The following is a 25,528-nucleotide window of genomic DNA, read 5'->3' on the forward strand; positions in this document are numbered from 1 at the left end:
ATTTTCCATGCACTTACTTACTAGAATTTTGTTGCTTACAAAACGTATATTGCTCTTTCCAACCATCTGTGTATGTGAGCATGGGAATCTATGGAGAGAGACAAGGTCCTTAATGGTCACTGGGCCAGGACATTGAACACCTGGCAGCAAGAAAGTTGGTCTCCAAAAGCAAAGTCTACAGAAGTCACTGATTGTTACCAACAATATATGCTTCTATAAGCATAAATTAATTTAAAAACCACTTTAACTTAAGCATAGTCTTGGAAAGAAAAGAAAATGAGAGTCTAAGGGAACGAACAAGCACATTTTTGCCTACATGCTTCCAAGACTGGCAAAGATGATCTTAAGGGAGAGCAGAACATAATTAAAACAGAAGCTTTCCCAGGCTAGAAGTCTGGTCTTAATAAGTCTCTTCTGCAATATGAAATTAATAAATTGTAAAAATGATAAATTATAAGTTACAGCAAGTATCACCAGAACTGCTTTATGGACTCTGAAGGAAAACAAACTGGAATCTTTGGCAAGATACCACGAACTGCTGAAGTAGCCTGTTATTGCTTTCTATGATACTTTTAAGACATCCTTTGAGCATTATGAACTCTATCCTAATATTGCCATTTGCTTTTTGTACTACAAACAAACAAGCTGAAACAGACTTGAAACAATAGCAGAGTGCTTTAAGAAAGCTTTGAGAAGTGATTGTGAGGAATGATCGCAAATGAAAATGCGTGCAAGAAACAGGATATTAAGTTAAATTTAAAAAATGGACTAGATCTGCTAATTCAGTCAACCCATGCAAGATGATACCGAGTTAAGAATCTATTCTTGTTGTAATATTAACCCATGGCATTGTGGTTTTGTACAATCTGACAGCCTGAAAATCTAGATGTATAATTACCCTCCCCTAATAATATTTGACCAAACCGTGAACACCAAATAGTCAGCGAGGTCTTCTTTCATCATAATATCCAAACAGTAATCGATAGAAAGAAAGGCTGCGTATCTGTGCAGTCACACAAATTGGAATGCTCAAAAATGCTCAGTGGTGCAGCTCAAAACTGCAATTAAAGCTTAATGTTTCTGAAAAAGACGACACATCCTCCAAATTTACAGTGTACATAAAAATCAAGATTGATACTAATCTATTAGTGCAGAAATTTGAGATAAGATTTCTTAGGCAGATGGAAGGGAAAAGCTGTTTTAGACCCTTCCTCAGATCTAACACGATTAAAGTTGTTGTTGACACTAAGAAGCTGCATGGCAAATCAGGGTGGACAGACCCCTGCATCATGCTAGCATAACGATGCTGATACTTCATGCTATTAGGAGCTAGATAGACTGCGGATAACATTGGCAGTCCCTTGCAGGCGAGGACCATCGTCTTCCATGATTGTCTAACCCGTATCAAAGACAGTGGATGAGACTTGTGGATATACGTTTTCCGTTGCTCTCTCATCAGTCGCCAACCCACTTTAAAGGCCTTTCGTTTTGTTACATGAGCAAGGAGGTATGCTTTACCGCTGCGGGTAGCCAAGGGCTTCGCGCTGGGAAGAGGCAAGCTCGAGAGCTGCTGCGAGGGAGAGTCCCATCTGGAGAGCGGGACTCGGCCCGAAAGCGGAGGCACGAGTGACCGCAGGATCCAGGTCTCGGGCCCTTCCCTTGAGCGCGGAAACACCTGGGCGCTGCTCGGGGCGGGGACGCGCAGCCCCGGCCCCAGGGGACGACCCTGCCGCGGGGAGCGAAGCGTGGCCGGAGCCCGGGGAAGGCGCGGGAGCGAGCCCTACCTGGCACCTGGCGGGCCCACGCTGGCAGAGCCGGCGCGGCCGGGCGCTGAGGCGACGCGTGCTGCTCCCGAGGTTGTCTCGCCTCCTCCCCGCAGCCGAAGCAGCCCCTCAGCGGGCGGTGGCTCCTACTCTCCCCGGCCGCGAGCAGCAGCGAGTCCCGGCCCCGGCCCCGGCCCTTTTTTGGGCAGCAAGTGCGCGCCGCTTTCCGCCCCCGCAACATCACTTCCCGTGGGGCCGGGGCAGGGCGGGCGCGGCTCTTCCCCGGCCCGTCCCGGTGGAGCTCGGCTCGGTGCTACGGCACCAGCCGCCCCGAGCTGTGCCCCCAGCGATCCGCTCTCCCGCCTTCCTGGAGGCCCGACACCGCCCGGCCCGCGCAGCGCGGCAAGGGGGCAGCGGCGCGCTGGGCTCGGCTCGGCCCGGCCCCCGGCGGCTGCGGGACACTCGTTGCTCGGGGAAAGCAAGGTGGAAGAAATCCGCTCCGAGCAGTCCTCCCAAACCCGCCTCTCTTTGGGGTCTCAAAGGTTACGGCCAGGGAACCGAGTCTAAGAGGAAACGTTTACTTCCCGAGGGAGGCGCAGTCACTAAAGCGACTTCATAAGGACCTAGACCGCAGCAGCACGAGAGTAGCCTTCACCTAGATGAGGACCGGGTGCGGGGCCCTGGGGAGCCCATCTCCGCCAACCAGGATTTGCACTCGCATTTACTGTGTTAACCACTGTAGACACATGGGCATCCTTTTCTTCCCACTTGTTATTCTATACACGCGCACATATACATACACACGTGTGCGTGCATGTAAAGGAGATCATATGCTCCTAGTTCTTATTACAGAGAGGTGCATCAGGCTTTGATGGGCAGGCATCACTTGTTGCCCTAGTTCATGTTGGCCGCAGCCAACATTAGGAATCAGTGCTGCCCTCCCCCGGTAATTCACCTTTAAACAAATTGGTGGGGTTGAACTTTCCTTTAACTCTTCCGTTGTTCAACAGAGCATTTCCCAAGCGCAGCCCACCTTTTGTGTTTCCTCATGTTGTCCTACCACCTAAAAACAGGCAGCACCTGCACAAAGAATGACTTTGGAAGGCCACCCAGCTCTGGGCTCCTGGGAGTCAGGCAACTGGTCACGTGAAGTTGGCAGAAATACTTCACCACTCTGTGCCCCACTTAACTGCATTCGTCAAATAGGGAATCATAATACTTAACTTTCTTTTGTAAAAATCCTTGAGAGAAGTGCTTAATTAAGCATGAGAAAAGCAGGGTAAGAGAAAACCAAACAATGGGGATGACATTCCTTCAGACGAAGGAAACTGAAGACAGGGAGAGAGCATTATGCACAGCTGAGCTTGATTGCCCGTCGTCAGGGGCTCGGGAAGGTACTTGTCTAGACTTACCAAAAAAGGATAGATTCTCTGGGACAGAGAAGACTGGTAGCTTCCCCCATTTTGTTTCATATATTTTTCCACTCTTAGAAACAGGAAAAAACCCCACAAAGGATGTCCCCCTTATTATTGTTAAAAGGTCTTGTTTTCTAATTTTGAACACATTTTATTAGTTTCTCATTTTGTTTCTCATGGTTACCGGCATTATCTTATTACAACAGTCCTTGAGTTTATCAGTAACCTTTTTGTTAGACTAATTCAGTCTTTTTGACTCATTAATTTTTCCTATCAACACATATTGTTTTACATTACTATAACATATCTAGGAACCTTCACCCATCTCCCAACAGTTGATCTCACAATTGGCATAGGCATGCTAACTACCATCTTATTCAACAGCCTCTTATAACTGGCGGAAATTACTTCCTTTGTCTGCAATTCTCATCATGTCAGCAGCAATTCTCCCCAGCTACTTGACAACTAGCCTCCTCACCTGCCATTTCTATTCTAATCCTTAATATTCTCTCATGGCCTCTCAGCTGCCACTGAACCATTTAGTGCTTCCAGCTGCCATTTCCTTCCTGTCCTTAAAAAAACCCCTAGGAAAAGAAAGTTATTAATAATTTTGTTCATCACGATAAAAGTTCTTCAAACCAAGATATACTAAGGTTAACACTATATTTCCTAAAACTTTGCTGAAATGGTTTCCAAAGAATGATCTACCCTTCAAACAGTCTATTATTCTGCATGATTCTCATAATAGACTCTAATTTAGAATCAGACATGGCACAAAGAAACAGTAAAGCAAAACCTGCACGGGCAGAGGGAGAAAGATTAACACCTGAAAATTTTTATCTTCAAAATGCTTTTCATATCAGCACTTATGATAGCACCACTTTTCTAACAGCTCAAGTGAGATGCAGAGAGGAGAGCCAGCTTGCCCAAAGCCACAATTTGAGTCTGTCAAACCTGATACCACAGAACTCTACAGTTCCTGGCTTTTCCAGTTCACCATTAGGCAATGCTTAGGCAATGCACCAACAGCCTCTTTTTTTTTGTCTGATTTCCATTTTTCTAATTATATATTGTAAAATGGTAAATGCTATTAAAAGTAGAGGAAGTTGTACAATTATGCTTTCAATTCCTCATAGGACTGATATAAAAAGCAGACTGACAGACATAAATATATCTGTAATTTAAGAATCTATAAGAAGCCATGGAAGGGGAATCAAATTCAAACCTGGATACAGTAGTAAGGGTAGCGTAGCACTCTTGATTTTAATCTTCCTTAAGATTAGATTTGATCTAACACTTTTAATAAGGTCTTGGACTTCAAAAGTTGATTAATCTAGTATCTGATACAAGTGTATGTGCTTCCATGCCTCCAACCTGGCAAAACTCCCATTGAAGGGCTAAAATGAATCCAGTTTCTACCAATTGCAGAACAGATGAAACTATAAAAGAAAAATGAACATTTTTCGAAACACAGGTGCCTTTATAAGTTGGGGCCAGCATACTAGAAAGTTAAGAAAATTCTACATGTTTACAGGGTAGATAAAATTAATGGGTTTTTTTAAATAAAAAAAATATTTTTTATTTAAATCAGATGTTTTTATTTAATCATATTGATTTTTTACGATGCTTTAAAAAACATATATAGTTTTAATTTAAGATATGTTAAAGCTTAAAGATATCATCATGGAATAGGGATTATAACTTCTAGTTATATACTATTTGAGACAACATGTTTATGTAACCTTTTGAGAAGTTTTATAAATAGGTCGTGACAGGCCATGGACTATATTAGGACTCCAATCTTATAGCGTTTCCGAGGCTCCTCTATAGATTTGTAAAGATTAAAGAAAACCGCTCTACCGCATGGGACTCAGTGCTCAGTCTAAAAGATCCCATTAAGTATCTCTGTGATGCTCAATTTCAGTTCTCAAAGTGTGGATTTTGTGATTCTAGAGCAGTGGTCTCCAACCTTTAAGTCAGAGATCACTTTCAAACTTAAAAGGAACCAAAGATCTACCCCGCCACACACTCCCTCCAGCCCCACAGGCAAGTCTAAGGGGAGGGGAGCGGGCAGAGGAAAGGGCTGTGGTGGGGAATGAGGCAGCCCTAGCCCTACTACCTCCCTCACCGCTGGGGCCTCTATCTGCCCCCCACCTCCCCCCATCAGTGGGGAGGTAGGGAATGGAGCAGGGGCAGGCCCTGCACAGCCCGCACAGTGCAGGGGACAGAGTCACAAGTGACTTATCTTGTGGGGCAGTCCCTAGATCTGCCGGTGGAACAGCGCTGGCTGCAGGCTGGACTGCAGTGGCAGCAGTGCTGGGAGCAAAGCCCCCCCAACCACTGCTCCCAGTGCTGGGGCTGTCCCTCCAAGCACAAGTGTGGGCCAGGCCCAGCAAGAACAGCCCAGTGCAGCCTTCCAGCCAGCAGCTGCACGCCACACCCCAGCCCTCAAGTCCTCATAGAGGGGCAGGGGGGCAGGCTGCACCGAGCTGTTCTCACTGGGCCTGGCCCACACTTGGGGTGGGTAACGCCAGGAGCAGCAGATGAAGGACTATACCCACCCCCGCTGCCCGATCTCACTCCCAGCACCACCGCAGCCTGGGCAGGAAGAGCTGGTGTGGCCCCAGCCACAGCCCACACCAGCCTGCCGGCAGATCCAGGGTTGCACGCCCCTGTACTGTGCCCCCTGGACGAGCCACTTGCGGCTCCACCCCACTCCCTGCACTGGCTGGGCAGGGCCTGCCCCTGCCTCATTCCCTACCTCAGAGCTGCTGTAGCCGTTGGCGCTGCCCCATGTTTGGGGAGGGGGGTGGCATCTGCCCCTCTGATCTGTGTGCGGCAGAGGCAGCTGCCGTTGCAGGCTGGGCTTTGTGCCCCCAGCCCTGCTGCATGTGCCGCCTGGGCCTCTGCCCCTTCCCTCCCCCACAAACTGACCTGTTGGGCTGGGGGCGTGGTGCTCACGACTGCCTGTATGCGCTCAGCCCCCCAGGATCAACTTCAAGAGGCTCCAGGATCCATTGGGTGACCTAGAAATCATAGGCAGACAAGTTTCTTTTGGTAGATGTGATATCTTTTATTAGATCAACTAAATAGTTGGGAAAGTTCTTTGCAAGCTTTTGGACATAAACACTGTTCTTTAGGCACAGAGAGAGTTTGTCCTCTCCAGAGATAACATCCTCAGGCATATATATACACATACCTTTTCATCCTGTGATGCACTGCAGAGCTGGTGGGTTGAAGTAGACTCAATTAATCAAGTCTGCTCCACATGCAAGCTGACGCACACTGCGCTGTGTCACATGTAGTGTATAGGTGGTGAAATGCACCGTCAGCACAGAAAACGGCAGCAGTGCACTTTTGAACTAAAACATCTCCATGGATTACCCACCCATCAGCCCTATTGTCTCCCTGCAGGTTTATGCACACATGCTCTAGCTAGACCTTACCTCTCTAAAAGTGCAAAGTTCCTAGAAGTTAAATGAATAAAAGACATCAAACAACAAGAATGCACTTTCTGTAGAAAGCAATGATTAAATCGAGACTTCCTGATCAGTGATTTAAACTGATTCGATTTCAACCAAATCCACCCTATACGTTTACATAAATTTAATAAATATTTCATTTACAAGGCCTACTTTTGCCATTATTTATTCTTTACCAATACAAACAAGTTTGATTTTGAACGATAAACTACACTTTTTATCACATTAAGGCATAAACATACAGTGCCCAAGTCAGCACAGCACAGCAGTTCCGCACAAGTCTCACTAGTCTTCCTTTGCTGCATCTTGTGGCACTTCCAATTCTTCCTTAATTTGTTTCTGTTCTCTTCTGAACTGATCAAAGATTGGCTTATAGATGTAGACGCCTCCAGCAACGCCAAGGACCATCCCCAGGATTTTCTGAGTAAAGGTCAGTCTACCAAACATATTCACCACCAGGGAAAAGTGCTAGGCCCCTCGTCAAAGAAATGCCAACTGGTCTGCACGCCGCCGCGGCGCTCCCGGATCTGCAGACAACGAAAACGGCCGTCACACCCCAGCTCGTGCGTTATGCTTTTGCCAGCGGCTAAAGGGGATCCCGACTCCACCAGGGACAACGCGCAGTTTGCGCTTCACCCGCAGAGGTGGGCGGAGGCGGGGAGAGGTCTGCGCCTTACCAAATACTTAGACTTCGACCTGGACCTGGACTGGAAGAGGCCTGTGCTTGGGCACATGGCGGAGCGGGAAAGCACCGGCCAGCTTGCAGCTACTGCTGGTAAACGAGCGAGCGTCTACCTGCCGCGCCGACCATAGAGACAGGACCGCCCAGACAAGCCGGAAGAACGTCGCTTCCTTATCCGGAAGCCGCCGCCGCAGGCCCGTTGCCCGCGTACTTGCCTGCCCCACGCCAGATCTCCCGGCCGGCGCCGCCCAGCGGAGGCGGGCGTGATGCAGGCGGAGGCCCGCGGCCGGGCCGGGGCCGCCGGCGCTGTGCGGCTCCGCAAGAGGAAGTCGGTGCTGTACAGCTCCGCCGGGGCGAGCGGCGGCGCCCGGGGCGCAGGTGAGCGACATCCTGGGACCGAGCCGCCTCCTGGCGCCATCTCCAGCCTGGGGCGGGGGCTCGGCCGGGGCTGTCCCAGTCCGCCGGGCTGCGACCGCAGGGCTACGCGCTAAGCCGCAGTACGGGCAGACCAGAGCTGCCGCCAGTAGGCGATGGTAGGCAAGGGGGCTGGAAGGTACCGCAGCAGGGTCACCCAGGCCAGCGGCCTGTCTGCTCCACCTGCTCCTGAAAACTTCCGGGAGGGAGACGCCCTTGCCCCTCTGGGCAGCCCGTGCCAGGGCTGATGACCCTCAGAGTCAGATATTTTTCCTAATCCAATCTGAATTCCCTCTGCTGTAGTTGAAGTCTGTTGTTCCCAGTCCTGGCCCAACAGCTACACAGAAAAGCCCATCTGCATCCTCTCTATAATGGTCCTTCAGGTATTTGAAGAGTTACCAATCCCCCTCCATCTTTTCTCCCACCTAAACAGCAGTAGGTCTTTCAGTCTATCACAAATCTGGCTTCCCAGGCTCCTAATCATTTTTTGCTGCTCTGTGGTAGACTCCCTGCAATCTGTACACCTTTTTGAAGTCTGGGACCCAAAACTGAACCCAGTACTTCAGGTGAGGCATCACTAGTGGTGAGTAGACCACAGACCCTCCGCTAGACTTCATCTTCTTAAGGCACAGGATATCCCATGGACATGGCCCGTTGCTGGGCCTGAGCCATAAGTGGTACTGGCATGGGCCCAAGCCACGGTTCATGTGCTGACACTAGATTCTAGCACTTAAAATGTTTCTAACACTCACATTTGCAAAGAGAAGCTTGAAAGCAAGTGTGACAGGTGCACTGTCCTCTGCTTGGCCTCTGGCAGAGAAAAGGGCAAGCAGCAGCCCCTGCCAAAAAGGGGAACTTGTATACCATATTCAGCATCAGTCCCTGAAAGTGTGACTGATTTCAATGCTGAGGAGGGATGCTGCTCACTGTACCCATAAAAGTGGGATCTAAAGAACATGAGTGCTACATCTTGGGCACAGTAACATATTTGATTCTTCAGCTGTCATCTTCCCTTTCTCACTATTTTTATAAACTGAAAAAATAATTTAAATTCACATTACCATAATTGAACATCTGCCTTCACCACCACCAGTTAGGGGTATTTACATCTCTCAGAACTACTTTCTCAGATTGCAAAATGGGCTGATGCCAATGCAGCCATTACCTTCAACTACTGAATCAAAGCTAGAAAGGACTCTTAGTCTATTCATCTTCGTTTGTTTGAAGGGTAGAGACTTTTGAAAAATAGAAAACCGATTCCAAAGAATATGCTGGCCAGTTCCCCCCAATCCCCTCCCTCCCTCCATTCGCCCAAATGAATGAAAGTTTACGTTTGGGGGGAAGAATAGCTCAAGTCCAAAGCAGTCAATTCACATTGTTTTCTACCTGCTAATAACCCAAGGTACTCGTCTTTGCAAAGTTTTTGCTAGATTGTTTTAACTTCTTTTGTACTTCAAACACCACATTTTACTAGATGGTGGGACAACATTCTTTTTAATTAAGATTTCAACACAGAACCAACTAGATGCCAAGAAAAATCTCATTAAAGTACGAATTGCAAATAAGGACAAGAAAATGACAGAAATTGACAGAGGATTAAATCTGATGAGTTAAGGGTTTTTTCTAGTCTTGCTTCCAGGATCAGGCTACTAGATAGTTAACAGCTGTCAGCTGGAAGAGATACCTCTGTTCAAATAGTAATTGGTGTACAGTATAATTACTGAAGCATCTATAAAAGTTTTCTTAAAACTACTGTTTTGCTTTCTCAGATCTTATTGGTGAACACATTTATTTGGTCTTGTTTACCATAACTATACGAGTACTTAACTGCATTCTAGTCCAGACAAGCTTTGTTCCTGATGAATACTGGCAGTCGCTTGAAGTTGCACATCATATGGTTTTCAAATATCCTTTGAGATGAAGTTAAAATAAATGGCATTGTTCTAGAATTAAATGTGTTCATTTTATTTAATTTTATCATAATTAAATCCAACTTTGCGTGGGCAGGCTGTTTGACTGCAAGTCTCTCTGACAACATTAAATGAATCTGATCATTGGTAGAATCACTAAAAGTAGCCATGAAGTAAAATCTTGTTTTTTCCTAAAATTGTGAAAGCTTGAAAACAAGCAAAGCTCAAGTGTGAAAACTCTGTTTCATTTATTTATGGTATATATCCTTAATATTACTAATTATGGCCACCTGACTTGGGAATGGGAAAAAGGCTTACGAGGTTACTCGTACCCACTACTCTTTGCAGGCATGTATAAAATTTTACAGCTGTTGGCAAAGGATGAGGTTCAACTACTGGTAAGTAATTAAGTAACTAAAAAGCCCATCTGTTACTTAAAATTAATGTTATCAAAATGGTGTGCTATAGGTCAGACATTTCTTGATTGCTGCCTATATGAAAAGAAATACCCAGATCTGGCAGTTGGATCTATGTGTATTAAACTACTGTACCCAGGATTAGAGCCTCAGTGAAATTAGTGGTGCTCTACCATGGTTCTTGGGCCCACTCATAGAACTCTAAAAGGCAGGACAGACCATTAAAATTGTAAGTAATGATTCTTGGCTTCTCTCAGCCACTTGTGGTTTATTGTTCAGCGTTAAAGTCTTATTTGCTTAGTAAGTCCTTGCAAACAAAGTAAGTTTTGAATTGCATAAGACCATGAGCTACTGGTTAACAACCAGCAGATTTTGATGGTGGCATTTCTCAGAAGTGCTCAGTATCGATCTAACTCTGCTTTCCACTCATTACGATTATTAAAATTCCCTTCAACTTTAATGGGAGATGAGTTACATCACTGCTGAGCAATTCTGAAAATTCTGAATACCCTTCCCAGAACTTAAGACAATAGGTTTAATGTCAAACAGGTTTTTTTACTTCGTTTTAATAGAAACTTTGAACTCATATTTCTGTAGGGCTGAAATATTTAAAATAAGTGCTCTTTACAAAAAGGTAAAGAAAAGGCCATGCATCTTTAGAGTGCAGACAGATGCAATGATTGTACTGACATCAGAGGATACCAACATAAGCTTATATAATGCAACTATTACACTATATGTTTCTGTAGTGACAGAAGTGTTGCAAAACCACTCCAACTTTAAGCCTATTTCATTCAGGGTGATTTACCTCATTTGTGCCACAGGGGAATTATGAAGAGGTAAGGGTTAGTGCAGGGGCAGGCAATTATTTCAGGCAGAGGGCCGCATACTGAGTTTTGGCAAGCCTTTGAGGGCTGCATGACAGGCAGCCAGGGGCAGATAAATATTAATTTTCTAAATTTTTAGGGGCCCCACGGGCTGGATAGAATGGGCTGATGGGCCTCATCTGGCCCACGGGCCGCATTTTGCCCACCTCTGGGTTAGTGTGACAGCTGATGAGCACTTCTGAACAGTTCTTCCTTTCCTTTTGAAGTGGCTAAAATGAGTATCTGTCCATACCCACATTTCCTCGGTGTAGTGACAGTTCATAAGTGCATTTATTTTTCTATATTGTGGTTAAACCTTGGTATTTAATAGAGGCTTGTTTATAAAAATCAAAAATAAATTTTCTCCTTTTTTTACTAATGTAGATTTGGGTCCCTAGACTTGTCCAAGCACTTCTTTCAGCCTTAGCCGATGTAAAGCTATACTCGTTCGTGAAATACAGAGAAAATGCAGAAACAGCAAAGTGGGTGGTGAGTCTCCACCTTCAAAAATGTTTCTTGTGCATGCTGACGTAGTATATTATTAACAGATAATGTAACATTTAACAGAGCTTAAATATGTCAAAGGGCTTGGTTATTTTGCTGAATATTTTGCAAGTTTGGGAATTAAGTGCTAATGATTTTATTTAAAGCTATATAAATACTGTATTAATCTCTTTCTCCTACATAAGTTGTTACTGATAATTGTTTTTAGTATTTTTGCCAGTTGTGCTCTTGGTTTACATGGTACTGCTGTACCAGAACTCTAACAAACACCATGGAAACTGTTCTCACCATCTTTGCTCTTTTCTACTATCCACTGGAAGGCTCAAAGATGGGAAGCAGGTGAGAGACTTTGTACTAACAATACTGGTAACCTTTGGTTTAGGATGATCAAGATGGATACAACTTTTAAAATGATACTACATCATTACACTTTTTTCCAGCCTTCCCCTATTGATCCTCTATCTTTGTTTTTGTTACAAAAATGCAGTTTTCTGCATTTATAAAGCTTACCTCAAAGTGCATTCTAATAGCATGAAAGACTGACCATTACTTTATCTTTCAAGCTGAGCTTTAACTTTACCCTTCAGCACAGGTCCCCCGCAGAGCCACCCAGTCCAGTTACGTCTTAAGGCAAGACTGCCTGATGTATGAAGATAAATGGATATAATTGGAAGCTGCCTCAGTACCCTTTTTGCTACATAGAGGTGTCTACAATTAAACACAAACAGGGTAGATGAGGGGGCAAAAGAAACCTAACATTAAGTACAGCAGCCCAAAACACTGAGCTTGTGAAGAAACTGCAGCTGTTTTGATTTCTGGATGGAACGATGACTGTGTTGTTGCTGCTACTCTTATCTCCTAGAGGTGGTCGGAATAGTGGGAATATAAAATTGTGCTTCCTTTGTTCCCAGCTCAAACCCTCGCTCTGTAGGAAGCATCAATTTAAGCCAGGATATAAAATCATACAGAGCTGGTGCTGCGACAAAAAAAATCCCTCAGTGCTGGCCCCCAACTATAGAAATGGGGCTGGGAGATTTAAAAAAAAGAAAGAAAAAAAAATTAACTGAACTCCTTTAAAATACATATGGTTCCTTGTTACAGACTTGGGACCAGATCCTATTCCAGAATCTGTGCGTTTAAGTGTGATCCTATTCTACTGGGCTCAAGTCCATCAAAAAAATCAGGCAAAAGGAGGATGGATCTTCCTCCTCTCACTTTTTGTGTTTTAATTGTAAGGCTAAGTGAAAGGGACATAATAATGGCATACAAATTAATGGCTACTTGGGGATCAAAGTAAGATAGAATAGGATCACATTTAGACTAAGTTAGATGCTGATTGATTGCTTAAAAGGTGGAAAAGGATCTGGTGTCAAATCATAGTTTAGTTTACAGCATGTTTGTTTAGTTAGGTCAGTAACTGTTTGCACCTAAATTCAAGTCTATTGGTGCACATGCTGCTGTGCTTGCCTATGTCCATGCCTAGAAACTAATTAAAATGCTATATGCCCTCCCAGTATATCCTACATTAAGATGTCATTATGAGTGAAGTCTCTCTACAATGCTCTTCATGGTGTCATTAATTTTCCCTTTTTCTAGTTGCAAATATTTAACTTTGGTAGCACTTGCATTTATTATTCGTCCAACTGCTGTTATACCATGGATACCTTTGGTGTTCTGGCATTTTTGGGAAGAACAGAAGAAAGGAGACCTCATCCTATATAACTTTGTTCCAGTAGGGTAGGTATTTTCTGAAATCAATTAACTACATTAGCTATGTATAATTTACCTATGATATGTTATATTAATATTAGATTAATGTTAGACCAGTGGTTCTCAGTGCGGTGCCTGTGGGTGCCATAGTGCCCCCCAGGGTTTTTATTCAGGTGACCACGCGCATTTTCATGATCAGCAAAAATCATTATTCTAACAAAAATGCTGTTACATTGGTGCTCACTTTTTCTTTTGAATTTGAATGTGCCCTTGGGTACATAAGTGTTGGGAACCCCTGATGTAGACCCTTTGTATATCTACCCTCTTTACATTTTTTCTCGAGTATAAGAATGCAAGAACCTAGAGAAAGCTCCTGCTTAGAATAATTTGTGAAAAGGGAATAATAAAACACTATGGAAATAGGGCCTGCTTTCTGTATAAAAGAATAGGAGGGTATGTTGGGTAACCTTATGAGGGTAATATATGAGGACCTCCAACCCACTAGTGACTGTTCTAGAGACCTTAGTTGCCAGTGAATTATTAGAGATGTTTATGACTAGGTAGAGGCGTCCACTCTGTATGAAAGACTGACCTCTACACAAGACACTTCACTTTAGATTAGAACCAGTTACTGTGCAGTTAAACATCTGCATGTGTAGACTGTGACACTTACTGCACAGTAATTGGGTCTAATCATGAGTAAATTTGCTACCTAAAAATGCAAATAGCAAATTAACTCTCAATTGCTCACTGCACAGTAGTGTGTGTGTGTGTGTGTGTGTGTGGCCACCAGACAAGTAGCACATACACTCCCAGTCAGCTGGGCATCAGGGGGCAGGAAATAGCCTGCTGCCAGGGTGGTGGCAATGTCCTCCTGCCCTGGCAACAGGGAGCTCCCAGCCTAAGCTTCACAATTGTGAGGTTGATGCTAAGAGATTCTTCTCTCCCAGAAGCAGCTCCATGACTCTGGAGCTGGTGCTGAGACAGAAGAATCTCTCAGCACTGGCCCCCCAACTGTAGAAATGGGGCTGGGAGATAAAGATCTCCCAGCACTGCGACCTCAGAGCTGGTGCTGGGAAAGAAGGATCTAGCGCTGGCCCCACGCCTGCAGAGCTGGCACTGGGAAATAAGGACCTCCCAGCCTGGGTCCTGCAACTATGGAGCTTGGACTGGGAGATAAGATTCTCCCATCCCCGGCCCTGCGATCATGGAGCAGGGGCTGGGTGCTCCCTGCTGCTGGGGTAGGAGGACAGTGTCCCTACCCAGGCTCCAGTGGCAAAGCCTGCCCCAGCAGCAAGCAGCTCGCAGGAGCTGTCTCCTGGCCCCATGCTCCCTGCTACCCACTGGGCCATCTCCTACATGCTGCAGGAGCTGGAGCAGGGTTGTAAGGGGTGAGCAGATTTGCTGCCATGAACAGTAAAACTGCTCCCGCATCCCTGCACATGTAGATACGTGCCTGGGAGAGTTTAATTACGCTCAGGTTATTTGCATGTATAGACACACCCAGCAAGTTGTGGCAGCAAATTGAAGAAAAGTCCAAGTTAAAATACAAATATTCTGAAGGGGTCAATAATACAAGCATTTTTTTTCTTGATTGTTGCAGAGTGGTCACTCTAGGAACCTCTTTATTAATTGATCGTGTGTTTTATGGTGAGGTAAGTTGCCATACCAAGTCCTATCTCAGGTTGCAAGATGCAGCTTTTCTGAACCTCAATAGTTGGCTCTAGAGTATAGGAATATGGAACCATCACCATCTCATTGATATGATATCTTTTTATTCTGTCTTTGGCATCATCTCTAATGATTTTTAATACCTATACCCTACAATTTAGAGGATACCTTTAGTCATTAATAGCTTTACATTTATTTTAAGAATAACATTTCAAAAAGTATCAAGAATATACTGTACTCTGTTCTTGGTATTTACCTAATGCTAGAAGTACTTAGAGCCTAACTGCCATCATTCTGGTAAACTTGCTTGCAAAACTTCTCTTTTCTAATATATTGGTTAGTCTGAAATTTTAGGTACTTCATCGTTTTCTAAAAGTTGCTTTTGAACATTTCATCAATTACTTAAAACAAAAGATGAAAAAGGCTCTTCATCAAATCTTGCAAATTTTCTGCATTAATATTGGTAAAAATGCCAGGCCTAAAAAGCAGAGGTTGGGGCATGAGAATGGGATTTTTGGAAGTCCTTACTGTTACTCCCATTTTAGTCAGTGGTAAAGTTTCCAATGGCCTCAATAGAAGCAGAGTTATACCTACACCAAGCACTTCTGAAAACAAGTCACAGAACTCTCAAAACAAGGTCTGTGGTCAATAAGAGTCTCATTTAAGGAATTTACTAACTGCTAGAGATTTGCAGGTACACTTTGGGAATAATTTATGGCTAGGGAGTAACCACATATGATTGTGTATAGATTTTTAAAACATTTCATATTTACATTTCCAGTCTGCAAAGCCACTTATGCGTGCTAGAAAAGAAGATGACTATTTCAAACAACAAAGCCTTGTAACTTCTATGTTTAATTTTTGAAATGGTATTTCTAAAACAGTAGTTAATTAAAAAATTTAAAGCAATACTTTCAACTAAAGATAAATCAGATGTGTTCTCTATTGTCCGTGCTTATCAGTCTTGTTGCTGTCCTTAGATTTAATCTAACTATAAATCTCTTCTTTTTTTTTAAATCTCTCAGTGGGTATTGGTTCAGTTGAACTTCTTGAAGTTCAATGTGATACAGAATTTGGGAGCAATTTATGGTTCTCATCCCTGGCACTGGTACTTCACTCAGGGATTCCCAGTTATCTTGGGTGCACATCTACCTTTTTTCATTCATGGCTGTCTACTGGCACCAAGCAAGCATCATATCTTTCTAGTGGCAACAGTTTGGACTGTGCTGGTATACAGGTAAGCTCCCTTGCGTATAAATTTTGCAGTAGTTTTTTTTAAATAATCTGTGAAAATTATGATGGTTATAACTAATAATGACCCAAGAGGCTCCTTCCAGTTTTATGTTCCCATGTAAATACTTTGCAGAAAGTTATTTAGTGGTGTGTCATAGCTGTATAACAAAAACTTTAGTGAAACATTAAGTATTAAAAAAGATGTGGTTTAACCAGGTATCTTAAACGTACATGGTCCTATGGGGTGAAATATCAAAAGATTGGACATTGGAGCAGAGCTAAAAATTGCTCCAAAACAGTGTGACAGCTAATCATGTCTTATATATAACATCTAATAGGCCTGTGTGAAGTGGCTAGTATTTGCTTCAGATTCAGCTGATTTGAGGGACAGTGATTCGATCCGGAGATTTCAATCACTGTCTCGAATTGATTTGGCCAAATCTGATTTGGAGATTCAGGCATTGCCAAATCTCTGAGTCGGCCCCATCCCCCGCCTGCTCTCAATGGCTGCCCTGCCTGCTCTCCCAGCTCCTTAATAAAAAAAGCTTACACTTGCTGCTGCCAGGCAGGGGGGTGATTTCCCTGCTGCCCCCTGGCTGCTCTCCCAGCCCCCGCCCCCATGGCTGCCCTGCCCGCCCCAGCTCCTGGCCCTTTTAAAAAAAAATAAAGCTTCTATTCACCGGTTGCCACCAGGCCACGGGGGCAATCCTCACTTCCCCACACTGCATGGGAGGCTGTGCCACAAGTCCCCAGAAGCCCTGAGGCCGCTGCAGTAGCTGGTGAGTTGGGGCCTTTTTTTTTTCTTTTTTTTTAAGGGCTGGAAGCTGGGGTGAGTGGGGCAGCCCTGGGGGGCTGGGAGAGTAGGTGGAGGGTCAGGGGGCTCATGGGAGAGCCCCCGATGTGGCATGGGGATTCTTTCCCCCCACCTGGCAGCAGCCGGTGAGTGGGGGACTTTTTTTTTAAAGAGCTGGGGCCAGGTGGGGCAGCCATGAGGAAGCCGGGGGATCAGGCAGGGGATTGGGCTTGGCAGGGGTCCCCCCATGGTCCCCTCCACTCTTTTCCAGCCCCCCCCAATCAGCATGGAGTCCTGGTCCAGCTCCCTAATGCAGCAAGCTGGAACTGCCTGAATTGCCACAGCTCTCTGAATCTTTTCCAAATCGATTAGGAGAGCTCTGAATATTTGGAAATTTGGTCACTAAATCAGGCTAAATCCCCTCATAATCAAATCAGCATCCGAAACTTCTCACAGCCTTACTAATTAATCGCATTTTAACTAGTGACTCAGCCACATGGTCATTCAGTTAATGGCACAATAAAACAGGAAATAAGCCACAAAAGTTGTTACACTAATTTTGTATAACTGTTGGTAGTTCCCATCAGACCTTAAATTGAATGTGGCCAGCACTCCCAGCCTTGGGAGCACACTGAAGCCCTTCAAGACTCCAGTGGGGTCCCACAGGTAGGAGCACCAACCAACTGACCGTAGCTCCCAGCCAGGGGAGGCAAGCTTTCAATTTGCCTGTGCCAGAGACCAGAGTCACAATCCCAGGCTCCGCCTGCATTGGCAATGTGGCACAATAGGAATCTAATCCCTGATTCCCAGAGTCATGCTGCCTACCATGCACGTATGGCATAGCAGTGGGCATGGTTATTGGGATTTTGCCTCAGATCCCAGCATGCCTTTAATTTAGCATTTGTCAGCAGCCTGTGATAACTATATGCCAGCTAATAAAGCTGCTGTGGCTGGCTCCCTAGTTATAGGACTGCAATGTGTCAGAGAAGTGCAAACCTTCCTAGCGTCACTCCATACTTGTAAGATAATCAAGTGTTTCATTTATAATACTTTTTCCTCACTCAGTGCAACTGATAGTGGCTTATTTTAGTCCTTCCTTATGGGTAAGTTACTTATTGCCACCCAGTAATTATTACCAAGATTATTATGTTGTCAGGACACTTACCTATTGGTAGTAATAGTTTACTGTCACGATAACCAAACACAGTATTTATTACTTCATGTAAATGAATTGGATGCCCACCCTTATTTAACTATGGGGAACAAATGACATGCATTGGGCAAAATTACTGTAATATGGTATTTACCGTTTCATCTTATTCTAAATTGATATCAAAAGGTTTTTAATCCACATTAACTGTCTTCTCTCATGTATCCCTGCATGTTCTAAAGCATAGATTTAACAAAAGAACTGATCTGCATAATTTTCTTTCAGTAGTACTATTCCTGTTTTTATTACAGTACATTGAGCCACAAAGAATTCAGGTTTATATATCCAGTACTGCCATTTTGCATGGTATTCTGTGGTAAGCATTTGGATTTTACATGTTTTGTGATGCTAAGTCTGCTGTAAAAGACTTTTTCCAACTGTTCATGATACGGTTTCCTGCCTAGGAGTAGTCTATGCATCTTTCTAATTAGCTATAAATGAAAATTAGAGTAAAAAAACAAGTCTGTATGTGCAGGTGAAATGCCTCGAGTACTGACCATTACCCCTATAACCATCACATTTTTGTGCATGTTTTCGGTAGTACAGCCTTTTAGATGTAGCTGTGTTTTTGCTCTTACTTTTCCTCTCTCTCTCTCATCCACCTAGTCCAGCCATTAAAAATGCTGGAAAACAAATGAAAACTGTGTATGTTAAGGAAAAAAAAAGGGGTGAAGGTATCTTGCTCTTATGACTTTATCTCCCATACCACTCAAAGATTTCCTGTAAAAGAAAATACTACACTTACCACTTCTGCTTTTATATATTAAGTTGACCCGAAACGGTATTTTTAAATATATAAACATTAAAAAAAAATAAAATAAAATAATCAAGGCTTTTCTCTAGGCCACAGAACTGGCAAAGTGATATCACAAAAGCCATGGGAGCTAAATCATTTCTTATAAAGAAAAGATTTTGAGAGGTTGAGGTGTAGCTTTTAGACAGATATACTTAAATCAATTCAAGCACCCAAGTGAACATTCTTAATTCAATTTAAACCAAACTTATTTTGTTTTAGTTTAAGTTAATTGGGAATAGACTTAATTGTACTGCCTGATTTAAGCTTAACATATTAGTACAAGGATAGGCACAGCTTAACTCCTACTTGGAGAAAAGACCCTAGTATACAACAATCTTGCTTTTTTTGTTTATAACCCACTTAACTTTAGTAAATAAAATGCAGGAAAAAGACTGTCTTATTTGATCACCTGCATATGGGACAAAAGACTTCCAAATTCAGGTCAAATTGTGTTTAAACCAGCTGGGCTTTGTTTGCAACTGATAACTTTGTAGTTTCTGGTACAGGCTTGACTTAAGGTTATTATTTCATTTACTTAGATTTACAATCTTGACGTGGCCATTCAATTTGTTTATTACTTGTGATTTAGCAAAGGTGGGAATGGGGAGGACAGTCAATATAAAAGTTTCATGATCCTATAACAATAAGGTGGAAACAGCATGACCTGAAGAGAGAGACTGCAGAGCTGCAAAATATAAACAACTCCCTTGACAAATTTGCTTAAGGTCATGGGAGCAAAAAACTCCCTGTACCTACCATCTGCTTAGAAAAATAATCAGGATATCACTTTCCACTACTAGCTTTTTAGGGAAAGAAAGAAACAGGTAGGACCACCCTCTTCCATTTTCTTTTCAGTAGTAATGGCTTTACAGAAGATGCATCAGGCAGATAGAAATTACATCTTCACAAGTAAACTATTGTGCTGGCTGCTGAATGAAGACTAAAATGGCCATTTAAAATCAATAAAGGGAGGATTCCTTTTCTATGATCTTATATCACTATGTTGTTTGAAGTTGTCAGTCACTTCCCTTTCATCTCCCAGCTCCTGAAGGCAATTCATATGAAGGTACAGTAGCCCGGTTTCAGGCCTTCATGAGTGTTAGAGATGCGAGGCAATCATGCTGTCAATAATGGAGATTGTGTCACATGGTCTGGTCCTACCTGGGATACTTACAACCTAACATATAAAAGTCTTCCTATACCACTTGTACAGATTTATTCATTACCTTATTCTTATACGACTGTCCACCTCATTGACAAAAAGAAGTTCAGGCCTAGAGAACTGAAGTATTAGCTCTCACTTTACCTCGAATGCAACTGTGAGTTGCAAATGATGATTAAGAAACTTAAAGTTGTTTCTCATAATTGTATTTTAGACTAGACTCTTTAAAAAAGGTGCCCCTTCAATTTCTATTCTAAACAGTAATAACTAGAGTCAGTATATCCTTTTATGACAGTAATTAAAATGCCAAAATCTTGCTCAACTGCAACTAGCATTTTTGACAAATTTTACTATTATAAAACATGTCTGTAGACAGAATTGTTAACATTTGTCCATCATTGTAACCATATTACTAATTTCACTTCAGGATATTCTCTTAAACAAATTAAAACATGGAAAAAATCAGCAATGGCCTTTCTGGTTTTATCAAACTTACTTCCAGCCCTGTACACTGGCTTAATTCACCAGCGTGGCCCTCTTGATGTCATGATTCATATACAACGGCTCTGTTATAATTCTTCAAACCAGTCATGGGATTCCGTCTTTGTAATGATGCCATGCCACTCTACTCCTTTTTACAGGTAATAAAGTAGCAAATACAATCTATTTAAATCTCACTTCAACCAGGATTTTTTCCTGCTTTTTCTGAAAACTTAAGACATCCATGAAGGTTACTTGTTTTAATGGGAAAAAAAAATTCATACTGCTTCATTATGTTAACACTCAGAGGAGTGAACATAGTTAACTGGTGCTAGGAGTCAGGATTTTCTTCAATGATCTAATATTATCTTGACCTTTGCTAACAGAAGGCTAAGTGAGAAAATTTTTAAATATGACATGACTAAAGCAATTATTCCATAATTATTTAATACATTCTGATACATCTAAAACAAAGGGGTGGGGAAACTTACACAGTGGAGCCAATTTTGACACATGCTTTTTCTATTAAAGGGTTGATATCACACAGGAGGGCATTTTGACTGGAAAGATCCAAAATCTTCTCCTTATGGGTTACTCATATAAAGCTTTCATGTTTTGGCCTTGCCAATACTTACTCCTGTATTTTATCTTTGGTAATCTTATATGAAATACAGAAGGCTAGAAAACCATTATGGCTAGGGACAGAAATTACACATAAACCAGTATAAGTGGGAAACCAGTTCAAATCTGTAATACAACAGAAGTTCAGTGCACTTAAACTGCTTTCAAAATGTCCAAAACCAGTTTACGATAAACCTGGATGGATACAGTACTAGACGTAAATAATTTAGGTTAAATCAGTTTATTGAACTTCTGTCCCAGATCCCCTCTAGATTTAAGTTAACTTAAGAGTCCCCCAGCATCCCAGGATGCTTTGCACCTCCCCCACATCTCCCATCCCCTGTAGGGTGAACAGGCAAGCCCTTGGACCAAGCTGTCTGCTCCAGTTGGGCAGGTAGGTGTGCTCTAGCGTCCCCCCAGTTTCTGGCCTGCACCACTGCAGACGTGGCTGCATTTCTGGAATCAAAAACAATTGTCTATTCACTTGCTTGTTGGTTCAATCTACGCAGTTTAGACTAATCAGAAACTATTAAATCAATTCAGCCTTCGGCTTTTTGACTGTACTTAGCTTATGGGGTTAGCACAGAAACAGGAAATGTACCTACTGAAAATAAGGAAATTGGTAGAATTTATACAGGCTAAGATGCAGTACCATTAATAGAAATTTCTACTGTGATCATTTAAAACCATTCTCTTCACAACCATTTATTTTGATGGGGTTTTTTTCCGTCCTAGCCATGTTCACTGTCCTCTGAAAATGAGATTCCTTCAGTGCCCCCCAGATCTAACTGGAAATGAGAAATACCTTGATGAAGCGGATGTATTTTATTCTAATCCACTCAGATGGTTGAAGGAGGAATTTTACAATGATACATTATTACCAAATCACCTGATTTTCTTCAGTGTGCTTGAACAAGTATGTTAACTGCAAGATATGGTCATTTAGTTCAAACTAACATACAGTTTATGCATCAGACTAAGAAACAAAAAGGAAGAGCTGTAATTACAGCTTTGAAAATAAATATCCATATCTTTTTAAAACATGATTTTAACAGATAAAATCCCCACCCACCCAAAATGCAGCACAGCTACCCTCACTGCAATCAGATGGTCCTAGAGAAGGGTACCTTTTGGTATCTAGAAAACTGCAGATGCCATAAAGCTTTGTTTTGTGGTAGCAATTTTAAGAACAGTGTCCAGACAAGTTTGAGATATGTATCCATCACCTATAAAATCTTAAGTTACTTACTTTATGGACACAAAGCAATGAACAGAGCAGCCTGCAGTCAGAATGTCTTTCCCTTCCACTCTAATGCAAGGTTAATTTACTCTAGTGTTTTGTGACTAAGACATCATTGAAGACAGAGCTTCTTAGGATGTAGCAGAGTAGATAGTTATCATTCCTGAATATAGAACAGAGCTTCTACAGGTAGATAAATAGTTGATTCACAGAAAGTCAGGGACATAGTTCTGATGTACTTCAGTGTAATAATGCTGTACTGCCTGGAAACTAAGATTTTTTTTTATTTACAGGAAATATCATCATTTCTTATTTTAAACGAGTATGAGAAAACTGCTGCTGTATTTCACACCCATGTGCCTGAAGGACGAATTGGGAGTCACATACATGTGTACAAGAGAAAAACGAAATAAAGTGCATTTGAACATTAGTTTCTTAACTGGAACCAAATGAAATCAATGAGAAAAGGGTGGCTGGTGGCTTCTGGAAATAAATAAGCAAAACTGGGAAGTCTGGCTCAAGCAATTGACAAGAGTAGCTAAGGATTATACTGAACTCAACCTGTTCAATAAAATGGAGGATGGAACTCCAGTAGTAATACTTACTCTCAGGATGTTCTGATTTTGGGGAACAAACTTCATATCTGCAACAGCAGTAACACCAGCAACTACTGTATGCCTTGTGCAATTTAAAGTAGTAAAACTAAGTTTAACTTCTATAGGTCTATACGTCTATGCGAGACTTCTTGTAAATAAAGACTTTTTTACCCACAATGTTTCTTTATTTTTCTTCCACAATATGCAGATGGGCAAGAAATTTCAAGTGCATAAGTCAGCAAGCTGATTAGAATGCAGCACAGCAAATTCTTCACAAGTCAACAGGCTCTTGAACCCCCAAAAAAAGACAAGAAGCAAGTATAAGATTACAAAACACTGAGATGCGTTACCATAATCTAGACCTACATTCTGAAGGATGAGATGAAGTTAGTACACCAAACTTCAGTGTTAATGACTTGCACATTATGGCCAGGTACAGACATTACACTGTTACTGGGATAAGTGATTAGAAACAGGTCTGTACCTAGAACAGAAGTTTGCCACTCACTGACTAATTTAAAAATGGTAGAACGTGGTCTAATATTTGATTCCCCCTAACAAAGGGTGAATGTGTGTTCTGTTTGCTACCAATCTAAACTACACCACTTAAAGAAAACCATAATTTAGAATGGTTCTGCCTTGGCCTTTTTGAACATCTGTATCTAGCCTATGCATGACTCAAATTGGAACTATACTAATGGAATGCAATTAAGCTTATTTTCATACACAAGTCATTACATGCCTAGTTTCTGTAACAGTGCACCTGCAACCAAAGCAACACTATAGAATATGCATGTTAGAAAGCTTGACTAATGCTTTTGAACAACCATGTAAATACCAAACTATTTAGAGAAAAACCTTGCATCTTGCCATTTGGTTGAAAAAAAATTTCCAGTGAGTATAGAAATCATTTGCTTGAATCTTCGTGTTTTTACCACATATAAATTACTTAATATTTTGGATCAAAAGGCAACTGCCCCAATTCTATTTCAAGATTTGCCATGTGTCTTCCATTCGCACGACCATGCTTATGCCATTTACCTTCTCTTTTATTATGCTGATGGTACTTTTGCGCTTGTTTTTCATGTCTGGAATTTTCACTTTGCATGAATGAAGGTCTTTTGGAAGGTTGACTGCAAGAAGTAAATACAATCTGGTTACTACTGTTGAAACCAGTTCCATAAGAGCAACAAGACATGCACAACTACTTTCTGTTGTTACTAGGGCAAAATGAAAGTTCAATAGCTATAAACAAAACTATAAACAAGATTTTCAAGTTCGTTGTTAAAAAAAAAAGTCACCATCCACCTTAAGTGGCTCTACCTAGAAACAAATCTACAGTGGCAAGGGACAGCTGGTAAGAGATCTACAAAGGTAAGAGCATTTCAAATTAGTTTGAGAAGAAAACCTATAGAACTTCATTTATTAGTAGAAGAGGAGATAGTAATTGGCCACTACCAAACAAATGACAAATCGGTGGATATATCTCTACAATAAGGACATTTACGTAAGAAGAAAGGGTGCTACTGATCATCTTTTCTTGTTACGGCAGCTCTATCCAAATAATTTTATTGTTCTATTGGATAGACTTGTCCCATGGTAGCATACGTGCACAAAACAAAACAATGTACATCAAAAAAGAGTAAGCGCTAGCAAAAGGTAAATTAAGAAAAGTCTAACAGGCATTTCATTTTTTAAAATATTATTAGTAAACACAGTTCTTCTAGCCTGAAATAGATCCCTTTTATTTCAGGCTGCAGAAAAATATGTCAGAAAATGAAGTTGTCAGATACTAAGTCAGTCTAATCCTTTCAAATAGAATAGAATGGTTAATGACATGCAATTTAATCTATGAATAAGAAAGAAATGCATCTAGATGTGCTTTGTGCACATTCCAAAACTGGGAATTATAAGCTACCCTATTAATGTTAATATAATACCACCTAAGCAGTTCAAGCTGCAATTTAAAAAGTATTATAAAACCTCATACAAATAATATGATACAACTCAAAATAAATATAGCCAGACTATTCACTACAACAAACAAAGGAGGGGAAAAGTTAGCAAGAGCGGGTCTGTAAATAAACCTGAAACTTTACGTTAAACAGAGTTAAAATTTAAACTGAAGGGGCAGTTTAAAGTTAAAATTTAAAGGCAGAGGCATGCAGACAACAGATCACAGCTCTGCCTTGGATCTGGACCACGCTGTCACCACCACAAGATCCCAGACCTGACCCCAGAGCAGCTCCCCACCCTGCTAGCACTGCTGGGGTCAGTCTCCATGGAAACCGTGGCCCATGCAGTCAGAGCCCAGCTGTTCCTGGGTCTCCATGTAAACCGGCCACAGATACAAGCAGCAGCTGCTGGGAAATGGAGTCTGACCACAGGATGGATCCACCATTTTGCCACCCCTGCTACAGAAGCAGCCAGTAGGGAGGATTAGCAGTTAACTGCCTTTTTTTTTTTTTTTTTTTTAAACAGGTACTGTCAAGAGGGAAGTCAGAAGTAAAAAAAAAAAAAAAAATCCAACACAGCTTTTCAGCATAATAAGCAAATTCGCTGTT

The 25,528-nt window shown here is 42.2% G+C and overlaps 4 protein-coding genes across 16 annotated transcripts in view; 1 reads left to right on the forward strand and 3 right to left on the reverse strand.

Annotated features, from left to right (window-relative positions):
• The window catches only part of RAB27A (RAB27A, member RAS oncogene family), a 60,247-nt gene extending 58,055 nt beyond the window's left edge, over nucleotides 1-2,192 (reverse strand). For 3 of the 5 annotated variants that reach the window (XM_090029048.1, XM_090029047.1, XM_090029046.1), the window contains exon 1: nucleotides 1,785-2,191. The gene's annotated coding sequence lies outside the window, so the exon portion shown is untranslated. Of the gene's footprint in view, nucleotides 1-1,784 lie in introns of all 5 variants that reach the window. The other 2 variants (XM_090029051.1, XM_090029045.1) reach the window with 2 other exon arrangements.
• A 4,034-nt stretch (nucleotides 2,193-6,226) lies between these two features.
• On the reverse strand, nucleotides 6,227-7,107 carry PIGBOS1 (PIGB opposite strand 1). The gene has a single exon (XM_090029508.1). It carries the CDS (start codon nucleotides 7,105-7,107, stop codon nucleotides 6,946-6,948), a length of 162 nt encoding a protein of 53 aa, XP_089885634.1. The 3' UTR covers nucleotides 6,227-6,945.
• CCPG1 (cell cycle progression 1) overlaps nucleotides 7,051-25,528 on the reverse strand; it is a 59,924-nt gene continuing 41,446 nt past the window's right edge. For 6 of the 8 annotated variants that reach the window (XM_090029497.1, XM_090029502.1, XM_090029501.1 and 3 more), the window contains one exon: nucleotides 21,939-24,097. In XM_090029497.1, coding sequence (XP_089885623.1) covers nucleotides 23,914-24,097 — 184 coding nt within the window. In that variant the 3' untranslated portion in view covers nucleotides 21,939-23,913. Of the gene's footprint in view, nucleotides 7,188-21,938; nucleotides 24,098-25,528 lie in introns of those variants that run through there. The other 2 variants (XM_090029499.1, XM_090029500.1) reach the window with 2 other exon arrangements.
• On the forward strand, nucleotides 7,561-23,141 carry PIGB (phosphatidylinositol glycan anchor biosynthesis class B). Of its 2 annotated transcripts, none has more exons than XM_090029504.1 (12): nucleotides 7,561-7,720; nucleotides 9,526-9,659; nucleotides 9,945-10,064; nucleotides 11,333-11,437; nucleotides 11,661-11,791; nucleotides 13,049-13,189; nucleotides 14,766-14,817; nucleotides 15,859-16,070; nucleotides 18,321-18,385; nucleotides 20,455-20,668; nucleotides 21,864-22,044; nucleotides 22,662-23,141. In XM_090029504.1, the coding sequence occupies exons 1-12, from the start codon at nucleotides 7,609-7,611 to the stop codon at nucleotides 22,779-22,781; spliced, it is 1,587 nt and encodes a 528-aa protein (XP_089885630.1). In that variant the 5' UTR covers nucleotides 7,561-7,608; the 3' UTR covers nucleotides 22,782-23,141. The 2 variants fall into 2 exon arrangements, with proteins under 2 accessions (XP_089885630.1, XP_089885631.1); XM_090029505.1 differs by having other exon boundaries at nucleotides 20,530-20,668.

The sequence above is a fragment of the Crocodylus siamensis genome, chromosome 15, assembly GCF_052110815.1.
Source record: "Crocodylus siamensis isolate JL-2025a chromosome 15, ASM5211081v1, whole genome shotgun sequence".
Taxonomy (NCBI): domain Eukaryota; kingdom Metazoa; phylum Chordata; order Crocodylia; family Crocodylidae; genus Crocodylus; species Crocodylus siamensis.